Below are 14,612 nucleotides of genomic sequence, written 5' to 3' on the forward strand. Positions count from 1 at the left end.
CTATAAGATTTGAACTAAGGAGTTTTGCCAATAGGTACAGACAAACAAAATCTTAGTCATTTAGAGGGAGATGCACTCTTTTTCCTCCAGTGCTGGTAAATGCCACTGTATATTCCCATGAGGCATTTAGAAACACATTTGGATTTTTTTTATATTTCCCTCTTTCAGGCTGATGCCACTGCTTAAAAGTAGCAGCCCACTGTCAAGTCCAAAACTTAAATGAACATTCAGCCATTGCCTGCACATAGAAGTAGCATCTGCTTCCAAAACAGTAATCAGAATTACATAGGAAAAAAGCCAGTTCTGCCCAATCTGGAATAATTTATCCACATTTATAAGCTATGAACTAAGAGAATGTAAGCAACAGAAATACAGTAGTAGTACAGATACCTAGTCTGGCTTGCGTAATACAGCTCTTTCTGCAATGATCCTGACAGCAAAAGGAAGAGGTTCCCTGACCCCAAAAGAGGCCTCTTATTCTCTCCCTTGTACAGCCGTTTCCTTCAGGTTTAGTCTCGGCTGAACACGTCCTTGGGCCCTCAGTTTTTTGAAGAAGTGGTTTTATTGTGGTTCAGTGACGTATGCCTTGAGAGCCACCTGCAGCACTCGTTTCACTCACTAGGGTCTCGGGACTGCAGACTTCAGTCCAGCAGGGCAGCCTCCAGTACCATCGACCATGAGTGCACACCAGTCCGGCACCTGTGCTAGCAGAAACCCACTTCAGTTGCTTGGTAAGGGCATATACAGTATACAGTCTCCTCTCCTCCCTTACTACTGCGTCCTTTCTCATTCCTACATTCCAACTTTCTCCCCTCATTCTTTTCTTTTCTTTCCCTCTTTTTCAGCTCTTTTTCTTCTCTTTCTCTTTCTCACCTTTCCTTTCTCTTTCTTGGGTGCTACTCTCTTTTATCTCTCTTGTACACCTCCTGTTTCTCCTACCTTCCCTAGTCCCTTTAGGCTTTTGCATCCATATATATAAAGGGGGGGGGGGGGAGGGGGGAGGAGTTCAAACTAATGTTTTAGTTGTTGTTTTCCAGTGTAAAGAATGTTAATGTTGACCTACCCTGATTGTCTTAGGCAATATAAAAGCACTTTTTAAAAGAACTTTCCTATGGAATACCCTGGCAATATGCTCTAATAGTGAATCTGTCCATTTTTTGCTGTTATATTGGGTAGGTAAGTTTTGTTCAATGATGAAAATGGAATAATAAATGTTTCTGGTTTGTTCATTGCTATGATGACACTCTACTTTTCATGACTCGGTTTCCCTAGGAATGTACAAATTCATAAAGATTTAGCAATTAGGAGAAATGGAGACCACAGTTATTGTGAATAAGATGCCCATTGAAGTATTTTCCTTTGACTCTAAAATAAGCTGCTTGCTGGAGTAAACATGTAGTTTGTTAAAAAATCAGGACTGAAAACTAATGGGGGAATGGGGTTCTGACTGCCATATATGACTGGGAAAGTCACTTTGTGGCTTAAATTCACCAAGGGATAACAAATTTTGAATACCTCACAGAACTGTTATTAGAGATCCTCTTCTGTGTTTGCAAAGCCCTGATTTTGAGATCTTTGGAGGGAAGATGGAGTAGGAATAAAAACTATTCTTTCATGTTATCCTGCTTCAATTGATTCTAATGAAACTGATACTGAAACATATCCTGTCAAAGATGTATTTTGGTGCATTTTCTTCTTAGAAATCAAAGGATCTAAACAAGCAACCATTGTGATAGTCTTAAATGGCCCACTGAAAAGTAAGCATCAGTTATCATAGTCTGTATTAAAACAGTGCTGAGATGAGGGCCACCTTGTGCTAAGGATTGCACAAAGGCAGGCCATGCCCTGAAGAGCTAACCTTCTAAACAGACAAAGCGTGGGGACAAGAGGACCGTTGTCCTTAGTTGTATTGCTGCTCATTGTGGAGATGTTTGATTTAGCCATTCAGAAATGTAGCAGAAATCAGAAGCCCTGTCATTTCTATGAGAATTACTGGCTTCATACACTCATAAATACACTTTTTTTAATACAACTGTTTAAGGGTTATATGAGAGATACTGAAATTCTTACAAATGAAGTAACATTTTCCCTGAGATTATCAAGGTTCTTCATTATTACACTAAGATGTGAACTGAACACAAGTAATGTAGCAGATCCTAGGCTAACAGACTTTATCCAACTGATATAATATTGTCAGGAGAAAACCATGCACTTATCCAGAAAAAGAAAAACTACATTGAAACTCTCCAGAACTGAGAAGAATAAGACTACACAGAGTTAAGGCTCCCTCTCTATCTTTACTTATAGGTCTGCAGTTGTAAAAATCTCAGCACAAGCTATGTTTATTGCTGCAAAAGTCAAGTATCAATAGTATGGAGAGAGATCCTGGCAACATTATAAACCAGCGCTTGTTTCTTTCTCTTACCGTTTTTCTGGTTATCCTCACCAGATGAGATGTCTGTGTTTATAGCTAATTTATCTAGCGTTAAAATAAACCTTACTTTCACAAACCCTGCTGGTAAAGTACAGGGAGGTGATGGAATCCAGCTCCCTTCTTCAACCTCATACTTTAGGTTATGGTTGGAAAAGCGTTCTCTGCCCCTGTGTATCACTTATGGAGATGCATAATTGCTGATCTTGAGGCTATCTCTAGTGTCAAACTGAAGTGGTTTTTTGTAGCTTTACCAATAGACCTCTCCATGGTGTCCCAGTTGAGAAGATTATTTATATGGAAGTGGTACTTGTGCTGGCCCTCAAGAAGGTGCATTCTGCCTGTAACAAATTGGCTTGTTTCATTTATCTGTGTAACATTCAGTTTCTACCACAGCCATTCCAGTCTATTCCAGTCCTGCAGAGTCCTACAGTTTCAGGACAAAGTAGAGAAATCCAATTATGAGTTTCTGGCTTAGGTTACAATCCTGCAATGAAGCCGAGGGAAATTTTACTTGAGTAAGGACAGCAAGTTCATGCCTTAACAAGCTCTAGACCAGACTTCAATTTGTCTGACTGCATAAAAGCTAAGAGGCAGTAACTCAAATCAGAGAACACATAGAACACAAAGCTCAAGCGTGCCAGAAATGCGACTGGAGTACCAGAAATGAATTCTCCTGAGAATGGAGAATTCATTTCTGCTTTTTAAACAGATAACAGAGAAGCTTAAGAGCTAGCTTTCTTCTGAATTTTCAATCCCACTACAACACAAAGATTACCTTCTTACAAACCTACCAATAACACATTCCACAGCATGTTCAGACACAGAACCATGCTGCTGCCAGAAATGCTAAATCAGTGAACATCCAACAAAGAGAATCAAGTTTTATCCTGGCTATAATCTGTCTCGTGAACCACATTAAAGCTCTTAGGCAAACCAAGCAAAATCTTTGCATGTGACTAGTATCTGCTATATTTACCTGGTGAAACACATCAGCCTGGTGAATTGTAGTATATCTTTCATTTTCTCATGAGTTGCCAAATCCTTTATAGACTTCCTTTCCTTTTTTTCATGTCCTTGTGTGACAAGGTATTTAGCAGAATTCACAGATTTGTCAGAATCTGACAAGGCTGTACCACGAGCGCTTTGCCCAGATTTGTGATTTCTGGGCTGCCAACCCAGAAGTGCACATTAGCATCCACACCAACCCAACTAAACCCAACCCCTTTTTATAGACTAATAGGTAGCAATACTGCTTCTGATATGAAGACTTTTGAGGTTAAAAGGATTATTTGAGTTTTGCAATGGAATAGAACGGAGTTTAACTTATTCTTGTTGTATGTCTCTTGAAGATTGACCTTGCCATGCTTTTCCTGTTTTTGAGATTGCTATAGCTTGCCCAACTTTGGAAGCTAGAAATGCACAGCTAGCTCTGATCTCAACATCTTTGGATGCCTCAGTGAAGTGAGATTACAGGTTTGTTAAATTCCTCTAAGCAAGGACTTTCCATTATCAAAACAAGATGGCATATGCCAATGCAGAAAGAAGGCTCAAAATAACAAACTAACCTATTTGTATACACTGATATTGCAGACTATAACTTTCAACAGAAATAAATTTAAAGCATAAAAAACTATAGTTTGGTCACTACTAGCTGCTCTTTTGCTCTGGGAAGCTGATGCAATTGAGAAGATTTCCTTAAAATCCTGAGGGAAATATTAACTGAAAAATCTGGTGATGTGGTGAGAGCAGAGATAACTTTATTGCAAAATCCAGCTGGAAGGACTGGCAGTGTAAAAAAAATATCCTGAATACAAAAACAGTGGAAGAGCATGAGTGGTAACAGTAGACCAGCAAGCTATTGCAGGCTCATAAGAAAACAATAGAAGAGAACAAGGGCTTTAGAGTTCCAGTAAGTGCACAGTTTTTAATAGGGAAGTGAGAACCCAGCAAAATCAGGTCAGGATCCAAAACACTAGGAAGACTCGGATCTTGATTCATTTTGCACTCAAGACTATTCCTCTGCTGCTTGACCAAGAAGAGGTTATAATAAATCAAACAGAAACACTATCTGAGGTGTAACTTGATGCTTGAGTGCCCTGAATAGCAGTGGGGCACAGGACAGCACCAGTAGTGGCTGCACTGCTGCCAGCAACCACTGGGCCATCAATGCAGCTGCTGCTATTTTTGCACCTCCCTTGGGGTCATCATCACCCAGGGCTTGTGCCCCAGCTGCCCCTCTCCCTTTGTTATGCTGCTGAACACAATGCAAAACACTGGATCAGGGACTCCGTTTTTGTCTGTCATGGGTAAAATGAGAACAGAATCCTTTAAACTGCCAGCTCTTATGAGGACATAACGTTTGAAGGATAAAATCTTTTTCCCCCTGATACATTACATAGAAGTTAAGGTTAAAAAACAGAAAGAGTACAGGCTATGTACTGTCTTTCATTCAACTCAGATCCATGTACTGGGGGAGAAAGAAGATTTATAGCTATCTTTCTAGGTTATCTTATTGGAAAACATGCTGCATAAAAAAAGAAAGAAAAAGAGAAGCAGGAAAACCCCCTAAGTGATGACTTTGGTGCTTAGCCACACTAGTGTTTTAATAGCACAACAATAATTACTGTTTCTTCTATAAGACACATTTGATTGTATAAGTAAGCTTCTGATGCACGTCTTAATATAAATGTGTACTGAGTTACAGAGCATTCCTTGAGGTGTGAACATTTTTCATTTTACATTTCTAAAACCATGGTATAATAATTATTTTCCCCTGTTGACCTTGCTCACTAATACAAGTGATGAGATACAGTGGTATTTTAGTACCAAATCAAGGATTATTTTATTTTATTTTTTTACCTCTTTTATATTTTGTAGCTTAATGCTTAATATGCTGAAAGGCTCCCCTTCTCATCCCCCCTCCAAACAGTGGACAAGTAAACTCTCTAATTGTGGAAATGATTTTTTTAATTCAAAGGGGAAGTGTTACAGTACATGGATGACAAACAGTATCATTTCTTCAGCTGGTGTCCTCAACATATATTCTTGCATTTTCATTTCTCTTTTGTGTAGAACATTTTCTGTTTGGAGGCGAGGCATTCAGGGCCTGATCTTGTGGCTGACATGGGTACCTGTTACTCAGGAGAAGTTAGTCAGTAGTTCCACTGACATCAGCTGAACTCTTCAGGCCAACACGAATAATATTTCTTAGTCCTTTTAATATCAGTGCCAAATTATTATAGTATTAATTGAAATTTGTAGGTTCATAAAACTGCTCTGTTTTCAAACTCTGTAAATTACAAGGTTTTATGTAAGAGAGGTCCTTACTGTTAGATCATGGTCTAGAACACTGATGGTACAATGCCACATGGCCCTTTTTGATGTCACATCCATGTATCAATTCCTAGCCATACACCACAGGTGTTTGTGCACTTAAACACCCACTAAATATATAGCTGTCACTTACATTCAATGGGTAGAACAGGAGAAGATTACAAACCCCTTCTGTAAGAGCAGAGACTTCAGGGGTCTTTCAGCATGAAAGAATGCTTGCACACAGGTCATGGCTGGAGCTTGGCCCATGGGCCTAATATCTCCAATAGGAGCTTACTTATTTAAATAGGACCAGGATAAGCAACCAACTTTTAGATATAGAATATGTAACTGGAGAAATTTATACTATGTGATTTAAAATATAGAACACCAACTGAAATGAAGATATCATGGTAAGATGAAAAGCAAATTGAGGTTAGGAAACAAAGTCTGTATCAGCCCTGATTCTGCACTTTGGTATAGATTCAAATCTAGATTAATTTGGATTACCACTGAGTAAAGGAAGCAGGTAGGGAGGGGAATGGCAGAGCAGAAAATCTAAATATTACATTTATTTTTAGTCTTCATCACCAGAGGTGTTAAGGAGTTACATTCTTACCTTTAGCAGGTAATAAAAATTAGTTACCATCAGAGACTGAAATGGTAGAAATGATCCTTGAGGGGGAAAAAAAAGAGTCATTAGGGCCACATAGTATTTATTCAAAAGTTTTGAAAGAAGTCACTTATGAAGTGGATGAGTTGATCACAGACATATATAGCCTTTCATTAAGATTAGCTACTATTACCAGAATTATAGCTGTTCCAGAAGTATAGCAGTTCCAGGTACAGGGGAGGTCAGAAATCTGAGCAGAAGAATTAAAAGCTATATTTAAAAAAATAAACCAACTAACAGAAGAAAACTTTTGTATCCAGTCAATGGGAAAAAGAAGCTTAGGAGACAGGAATGATAAAACAGGAATCTGAGAGAAAAAACAAATTAAGTGCTAGTTGGAGCTCCCCATGCAAATTTCCCATTGGACTTTATATTATCATTACCCTCGTGTTACTAGAAAGAGAAATTGTGGAATAGAGAGATAAAGCTACTTATTCATGGATTCACAGGGCAGGAATAGGAACCAGGATCTGTCCCACATCCAGATGTCCTGCTGAAAAACCAAATATAGACAATCCCAGAATAGCATAATTTCACTAAAATCCCAAAATGATTTTGACACTGGTCAAGTGGAAGCCGATATTTAGCCACAAAATAGCCTTTCTAAGTAAAAAAAAAAGTAGCAATAAAAAGGTATTATTATGCTGCAAAATGAAAACTGAGATGTATGCTAGAAATACATCAGACTAGGGAGCTGATTGGTTGAGGCCAAGGTCTGGGAAAAGGTGGCCAGGAGGAGAAGACTGATAATGAGTTAAGATTAATGAGATGAAGTGAATGAAGACTAAATTCCTCCTCCTTGCAGCTACTGTTAGGCTGGTGGCAAAGAATAGCCAGTGAGACATTTCATGAATCCTGAAAATGGATTTATGAGCAAAACATTGATTCTAGGTATGGCAGCCATGTTGTTATGGGTGAAACTCTGGAAGTGATGCTCCTGGAGCAGACTGGAGCTGTTAGTTTTCCTCCATATCATCTGAGATAAAATCATTTAGATAAATGAATGCATAATGGACTGAACAAATTGGATGTGGACAGCCAGAAAATATTGTTTATTTCGTGCAGTGAACTCGATGAGTATTTCTTGAAGACCAGGATGGGAGAGTCTAGAATATGTTGGAAATTAATACACTGAAATGTATTTTGCTCACATGTTGCAGAATTTGGAATGTTTGCCCTTGCTCTAAAAATAATAGTTCTTGTTTCTTCACAAATGATTAAGCTGAGTCAAAATTCTAGTTCGGCTTTCCACAAAGGGTTAATATTTTAAGCCTAAGACTTTTTCATGGAAAAACAGAGATTGTTTAATGTCAACCTGCAAGTCAACATCACCGTGGAAAAGAACATTAGGAACAGTTCTGGATTACAGACTTTACAATAATTATCTGATGATGCAATGTTTATATAATGGTAGTGTCCAGAACCCTCAATATGGAACATTGCTTTACATAGTATGACCTATTTAATGAGACTATTTAATGTTTTTTGCATAGTCAGTGATTTTATTTAATTGTGTAGCTGAAGCTTGCGAGTTTCCAAATAACTTTTGTTACTGTCACCTTTATAAGTAAAAATAGAATACAGTTCCTTAGGTGGCAATTAAAAAGAGAACTGGTTAAGTTAGTTGTGAGCTGTGAAACAGTCCATAAATTAAAAGGTTGAGGTATATTTCAAAGGGGTGAAGACATATTTTAAACAAAGAAATAAATATTCAGTGCACATTCTTTGGTCTGAAGCAAATTCTATAAAGAAAATGTACAAAGAGAGTTTGATAATAGACTATATAGTATATTGTGCATATTGAGTGAACGATATAATTCAAATAGATCAAATTTAGCAGCGAGAGATGAAATTCTGTCCTCCCCACTCCCAAATTTGATGGCAAAATTCCCATTGACATTAAAAGGGCCAGGATCCCATCCCATATGTCACCTTTGCAATAGATGAGTAACGCCTGCATTTTCTGGGGCTGAATTTGACTAATAATGGGGGAGGCGGGGAATGAATACTGGTTTTACTGATATGTGGAGAGCTAAAAAGGGGTGTAAATTAAACTAAATAGATATCCTTTGATTCACTTGGAAAAGTGGGAGCGGCAGAAACAGTACGTCATACACCAAATCAAGAATCTGAAGCCACCCATCCCACATGGGAACATGTGCCCGAGTTGCAACAGAGTCTTTTGATCCCAGATCAGCCTCGTCAGCTAACTTTGGAACCACAGATAAGACAGTCATGGAAGACAGTTGTCCCTGACAAGAGAATTGTAGAAGTATTATCTAGCCCACGATCTCAGAATAGAGACCCTGTATAATGCTGTTTATTTTTAAACTCATTAGTGAGCTAGCTGTTATACTGAATGATGAGAAGGCTGCATTATCAGACACCAAGCTCAGTTCTGCAGAAACTTAGGAAGAAAATGGAGGGAGATTTCCTGCTATCTCAACGCCTTCTTGCAGAGGCAGGGCAGGAGCTCCACCTAGTGGTAAGAGGAGGCACTGCCAGTGGTTCCCCCAGTAGGGATGGGGCAAACTTTCAGGCCGAACAGCATGTCTGATATGAAGCATGTAGCAGTTAGGGCTGCAAACTAGTCCTTTTGTGAAGCAACAATAAGATGCATCTCCCTGCCTCTTCCTCCCACCAGGCTCCACAAAGCCAACACACTCTGTCCTTGAGATGCCTTTAAGTGCAGGGTTGAGCTGCTACTGCTCCACTTCCCCCTCTCTACGTTACCTCTCTGAGCAGTAAAGAACAAATTTGGGTGCCTATACACATGCTCTGATGCTTTCTAACTAGAATGCATCCGAGCGGACTCAGCTGAGTCTGGTCCATGTTCTAATTAAAGCACTCTGGCATAGCTGCCACATCACGTATGTAAGCCCCTGCGGGTTTAAAAATGGCCACTGAGGCACTTTAACTAAAGCTCGTTGAATGAGCTTTAGTTAAAGTGTCCTGCAGTCATTTTTAAATGTAAGGGGGTTTAATACACAGGACACTTCAACATTTTAATTAGAGGGTCTTTGGGATCCACTCTAATTAAAACACCCCCCCCCCAACACACACATATGTATAAGCACCAGTGAAGTAAAGCAACAAGAAGGTGGCCTAGTTCAGGAGCTGGGGGATGGAATTTAAAGTCTACTAGAAGAAAGGTATTGTATTTTCAAGTATAACCTGCATGTTTGGGGGAAGTTTCTCAGAACTGATATACTAGGTGAAACCAGATGAGCTGAGAAGACATTATGGGTGCATCTACATGTTGCCATATGGTGACGTTGCTACAGCGCCATGCTGTACTACTTCCTTTTGGAAGTAGTAAAGCGCAGCTCAGCACAGGTGGTTACTGCGCCGTGTGCACAGCGAATGGTTAAATTTTGCCGCTACATTGCCATAGCAGTGCACTATACCCAGGGAGTGTGCTGCTATGGTGACGTAGCTGGTGATCACATGTAGACCCATGTGATTGCTACGTCACTATAGCACACCATACAGTGATGTGGCATGTCCTACATCACTGGAGGGTAACGTGTAGATGCACCCTAAATGTTGTAGATCATTCCAGGTAAAAGAAGTGGTAGGGAGAGTCCTGAATGAAAACTACCTAAAAGGATGAAAAAAAGAATTACATTGCTTAAAAAAAAATAAGGAAGGTCTCATTGCACTGCATCCAGGAAGAAAACGGATGTAGTCATGTTTATGTATATATGTGTGTATAAATGTGTGTGTGTATTATTTTTTTGTTCAGAACATAGCAGTGTATTTATTTAGTAGAACAGACTCTCAAGATCATATCACCCCATGCTTCGCTCTTTTTGTTGGCTTATTGTTTCATAATGGTTCAAATGAAAAGTTTCAGTGTGCTCATCTGCCAAGATGTCCTTGGGATTATCCTGATTTCCCTGAGAGACTGCCTCTCTCACTCCACAGATTTGACTGTATTTCAAAACTCAGTCATGCTGGAACATGGTTGTGATCAATCAAGTTAGATAACACAGTATTTACTGTAACTGCCTGGCGTAGACCAGCATGAATCAAACTCAGTAATATGTCAACTAATTATGATTAATGAGCTTGATTAAACCCTGATGCTTGTATGTTGCTGAACATTATTAGTCCCAGGCTACTCTAACTTCATTAGCAGCTTCATGGCATCTAACTTGATTGTTTACAGTGTTGTGCAAATAATGTATCTTCCTGTAGCACAGAACAAATGCTATGTGGTGATGGCCCCTGACAATGGTTACGTTTCCCTGGAACAATGGAGTTTTTACAACTTTTAGAACTACTTCACGGTCAGGGCGAGTAGGATCTGCAACCAACTTCCAAGGGAAGTGGTGCTGGCTCCTATCCTGGGGGTCTTTAAGAGGAGGCTTGATGTCTACTCGGCTGGGGTCATCTGAGCCCAGTTTTTTCTCCTGCCCAGGCAAGGGGTCGGACTTGAAGATCTACAAGGTCCCTTCCGACCCTACTTCTATGAATCTATAATTCTATGATCTGTTTCTTCTCTGGGAAGACCAAAGTAAGCTAAGATTTTGTTTATATCCTTTCATCCCTTATCCTTCTTCAACTAATGTCAGTTGTCCATCATTCCCTATGAAGTTGTCCAGCAGCCCAGAGCAAGGAAAACCTTCAGCAGCTTCTCTGCCCTGACCTACATGCCCCTTTTACCTGTGACCTGCCCCACCTGAGGGGATTGCTGAGGCAAGGTGGAGAGTCTAAGTTTCCTACAGAAGCCCCCACACTGTTCCTCACCATAAAATCCTATGGGATCCCTGAATAACCCAATACTTGTGGACATAACCTGTGGTAGCAACTTCCCCCCAGGATTTGTTCCCTGTGATGCTCCTCCCTTGCCCAGCAACATGTGTCCCATATAGATTGGGTTCATTCTCTCCTTCCCCTGTAACAAGGACTCTTTCTGTAGCTGCTCCTCCTCTCCATTTGCTGCTTTTCTGCATCAACCCATTCTTTTTCCTCACTGCCTTAACTTCTGGTGCTGGCTGTTCCTTCAAAAATAAGAAGCCAGGAGCCAGAGTTGTAGGAAACAGATGGGGGGTGGATGTTTCGCATGGAGGCTCTCAAGCCTCTGTCACAGCCTGCATTCCTGAGCCTCCCTGTTGCTATAAACCTGTGTCCATCCTGAAACTTGATCCTTTTTCCCAATTTTTATTTCTCACACTGCAGAAGGCATCTCACAAGTGTAGTAGCCGGGAGAGCCCGGCTGGGAGTGGCGTGGGGGAGGGGGCCAGATCTCGTAGTGTTTTCTCCTCCTACCTTGCAGTAGACTGCCTTCAGTAAGGGTAGTAGGAAAGGAGGATGAGGCTCTAGGGTGCACCAGGAGATAACGAAACATGCTTCTATGAGTAAGTTGCTGGAACAAGGACCTGATTTCTTTTGCCATTCTCTGTAACCATTTCTCTCTGGCTTTGTTCTCTGGCAATCTAAGGGGTGCAGTGTGCTCCAGAAAAAATAGGTTATAACAGGGTTTCTCAACCGGTGGGACATGTCCTCTAGGTGGGACTTGGGTTGCAGTGGCAAAACCGGAAGTGCCATGGTGGGACTTCCACTTTTGCATGCTTTGATTGGCTGCTGGGGACCCCCCCAGTCCCCTCCCCCCCAGTCTTTGACTAGCCTCTGCAGGCCTCCCCCCTCCAACCTCCCCGCTTGCCGACTGGCAGGGCCAGGATTTTTTGACCTTACATAGGTGGGATGTAAGCTGCAAAAGGTTGAGAACTGCTGGTTTATAACATTCCAGTCCAGAGGTAATTACGCTTTATGCTGGCGGCCTCGAAAGGCTGCCTCCTTCATTGAAAGGCTGTATTATTGATCCACAACAAAATTGCATTACCCCTCTCTCCCTGTAATTTGGGCTGGAAAGTCAAGCATTCAAAAATAAGGAAATGCCAGATTTAGGGTTGTCTGTTAATCTTTAACTCTGCCTCCTTGTACATCTAACTTGTGCCCTAAATCAGGACTGTCCAACTGGCAGCCTGAGGTATTAATTTGCAACCCACAGACTTTGTGTCAGAGAGCACAATGCATTGGCATTAGGATCCTAACTGCTATTATGGGCCTCAGTGAGACCATAGTCTCTCTGGGAAGGGCCCTTTTATAATTTTATGCTATTGACAGGATCCTGTTCAGATTCCAAATGCAAATGTACTCGTACCAAGCAACGCCATGTGCTGGTGAGCATCTGTCAAACCTACTTGTTAAATTTCTTTCCTTGTGCTAACATTGAAATCAACAAACCTGCATTTCAGGTAAGGGACATTGTTCTACAGCTAAGTAAAGTGATTGTCATTTATAACTCCTAACATCTGTTTCACTTACAAGGTGTACACTCTCCCTGTAAAGAGAGGATTATTCGTTCATTCTTGAGATGGTTGAGTTCCTCAGATGTTTTTTCTCAGTGATGTGGAGCTAGCTTACACATTTTAGAATGGTTTTCTATGGGAATATAACCCTGCCCTGTCTGACTTTACTCACTCATTATTCACAAACAAACCTCAGCACAAAATTTTATTGGATCAACTACCTAACTCTCACCCAGTATAAATGTAGCTTCTCACTTCAATAGCTTCCTAAAAAGAGTGGGGACTTTGCCTTTTGACGTTAGCAGTTAAATTTATTTTCTGACACTTGGCTTTACTGGCATTTCCCAGCTATGTGATTTCTGAACCACATTACAGGGTTCTAATTTAAATCTTGTTGAAATCCTGGCTCCACTGAAGTGAATGAGTGTTTTGTCAGTGATGTGAATGAGACCAGGATTCTACTCGCAGCATTTATTCTTACACAATTTAAAAAAGAGAAAGGTCCACAAGACAAAAACTAAAACCAGGTATGCCATCTAGGCCAGCAATTTATTTTTACTCTGGCTTTTATATCATTAGAGTTAAGCATTATCAGGTATGACTATACATACTAATTCTCTGTTTTCTTTCAACCAAATGTCATATGCACAGTTTTGGTCTCTGCAGACCCAATTCTGGGATACTAGGATTATGAATGATTAGCAGAAAGTAATCCCTATTTGGTATTGTTCCTGCCAAGTGTCTTGATGCCAAACTATAAACAGTACATGCAATTTAGGGAATGGCTGAAAAGGGGACAGAGAGAAATGTTAAAAATATGTGACTGCCCTTTGCTATCCTGACAGTTTTTCCTGCCTTCACTCCACTGTTGCTGAAAACCTCACACATTCGGTGACTTTTTCTCATTCTGTTAGATCATGCGTCTCCTGGCAGGAATAGAATCCTGCCTTCTCCTGTGTGCTGAATGTGTTCTCTGCCATCTTAAAAAATCATTTACTCTATTTATTTTAAGATCCTGTTCATAACTGTTGGCTTTGTTTTTTTAAAAAAACCCAAAACCAAAAAAAATAACCTTTGTGGACTTGTTGTAAAATACTATATTTCCCAGACCTAGTGTGCATCTCTTTCTCCCTGTCCCAAAATTTGACCATAAGAATCAGAGAAAATTAGGGTTGGAAAGGACCTCAGGAGGTCATCTAGTCCAATCCCCTGCCCAGAGCAGGACCATCCCTATCATCCCAGCCAAGGCCTAATTTAATCTGGTTTTAAAATCTTCCAAGGATGGAGATTCCACAACCTCTCTGTATAATCTGCTCCTGTGATTTACTACCCTCCTTGTGAGAAAGTTCTTCCTAATATCTAACCTAAACTTTCCTTGCTGCAAAGACCATTGCTCCTTGTTCTGTCATCTGTCACCTGAACAGTCTAGCTCCATCCTCTTTGGAACCACCCTTCAGGTAGTTAAAGACTGCTATTAAATTCTATCTCAGTCTTCTCTTCTTCAGACTAACTATGCACAGTTCCCTCAGCCTAAGTCATTTCCTCTGCTGGATGCTCTCCAGTGGCCTCTGATGGACGTTCTCCAATTTGTCCACATCTTTTCTGTAGTGGGAGACCCAAAATTGGACGCAGTACTCCAGACATAGCCTTACCAGTGCTGAATAGAGGGGAATTATTATCAGCCAGCTCCAAATAGAGGGGAATAATCTCTTCCCTTGATCTGTTGGCAATGCTTCTACTAATACAGCCAATATGCCATTAGCTTTCTTGGCAACAAAGGCACACTGTTGGCTCATATTCAACGTATTGTTCACTGTAACACGCAGGTCCTTTTCTGCAGAGCTGCTGCTTAGCTACTCATTCCCCAGCCTGTATG

The 14,612-nt window shown here is 40.5% G+C and overlaps 1 protein-coding gene across 1 annotated transcript in view; it reads left to right on the plus strand.

The window, feature by feature from the left end:
* The first annotated feature begins 658 nt into the window (after positions 1-658).
* Positions 659-14,612, plus strand: part of FLT3 (fms related receptor tyrosine kinase 3) — an 88,083-nt gene continuing 74,129 nt past the window's right edge. The window contains exon 1 of the mRNA XM_090031740.1: positions 659-731. Within this exon, the coding sequence (XP_089887866.1) occupies positions 677-731 (55 nt within the window). The 5' untranslated portion in view covers positions 659-676. The remainder of the gene's footprint in view (positions 732-14,612) is intronic.

This window comes from Crocodylus siamensis, chromosome 1 (assembly GCF_052110815.1).
Source record: "Crocodylus siamensis isolate JL-2025a chromosome 1, ASM5211081v1, whole genome shotgun sequence".
NCBI lineage: Eukaryota > Metazoa > Chordata > Crocodylia > Crocodylidae > Crocodylus > Crocodylus siamensis.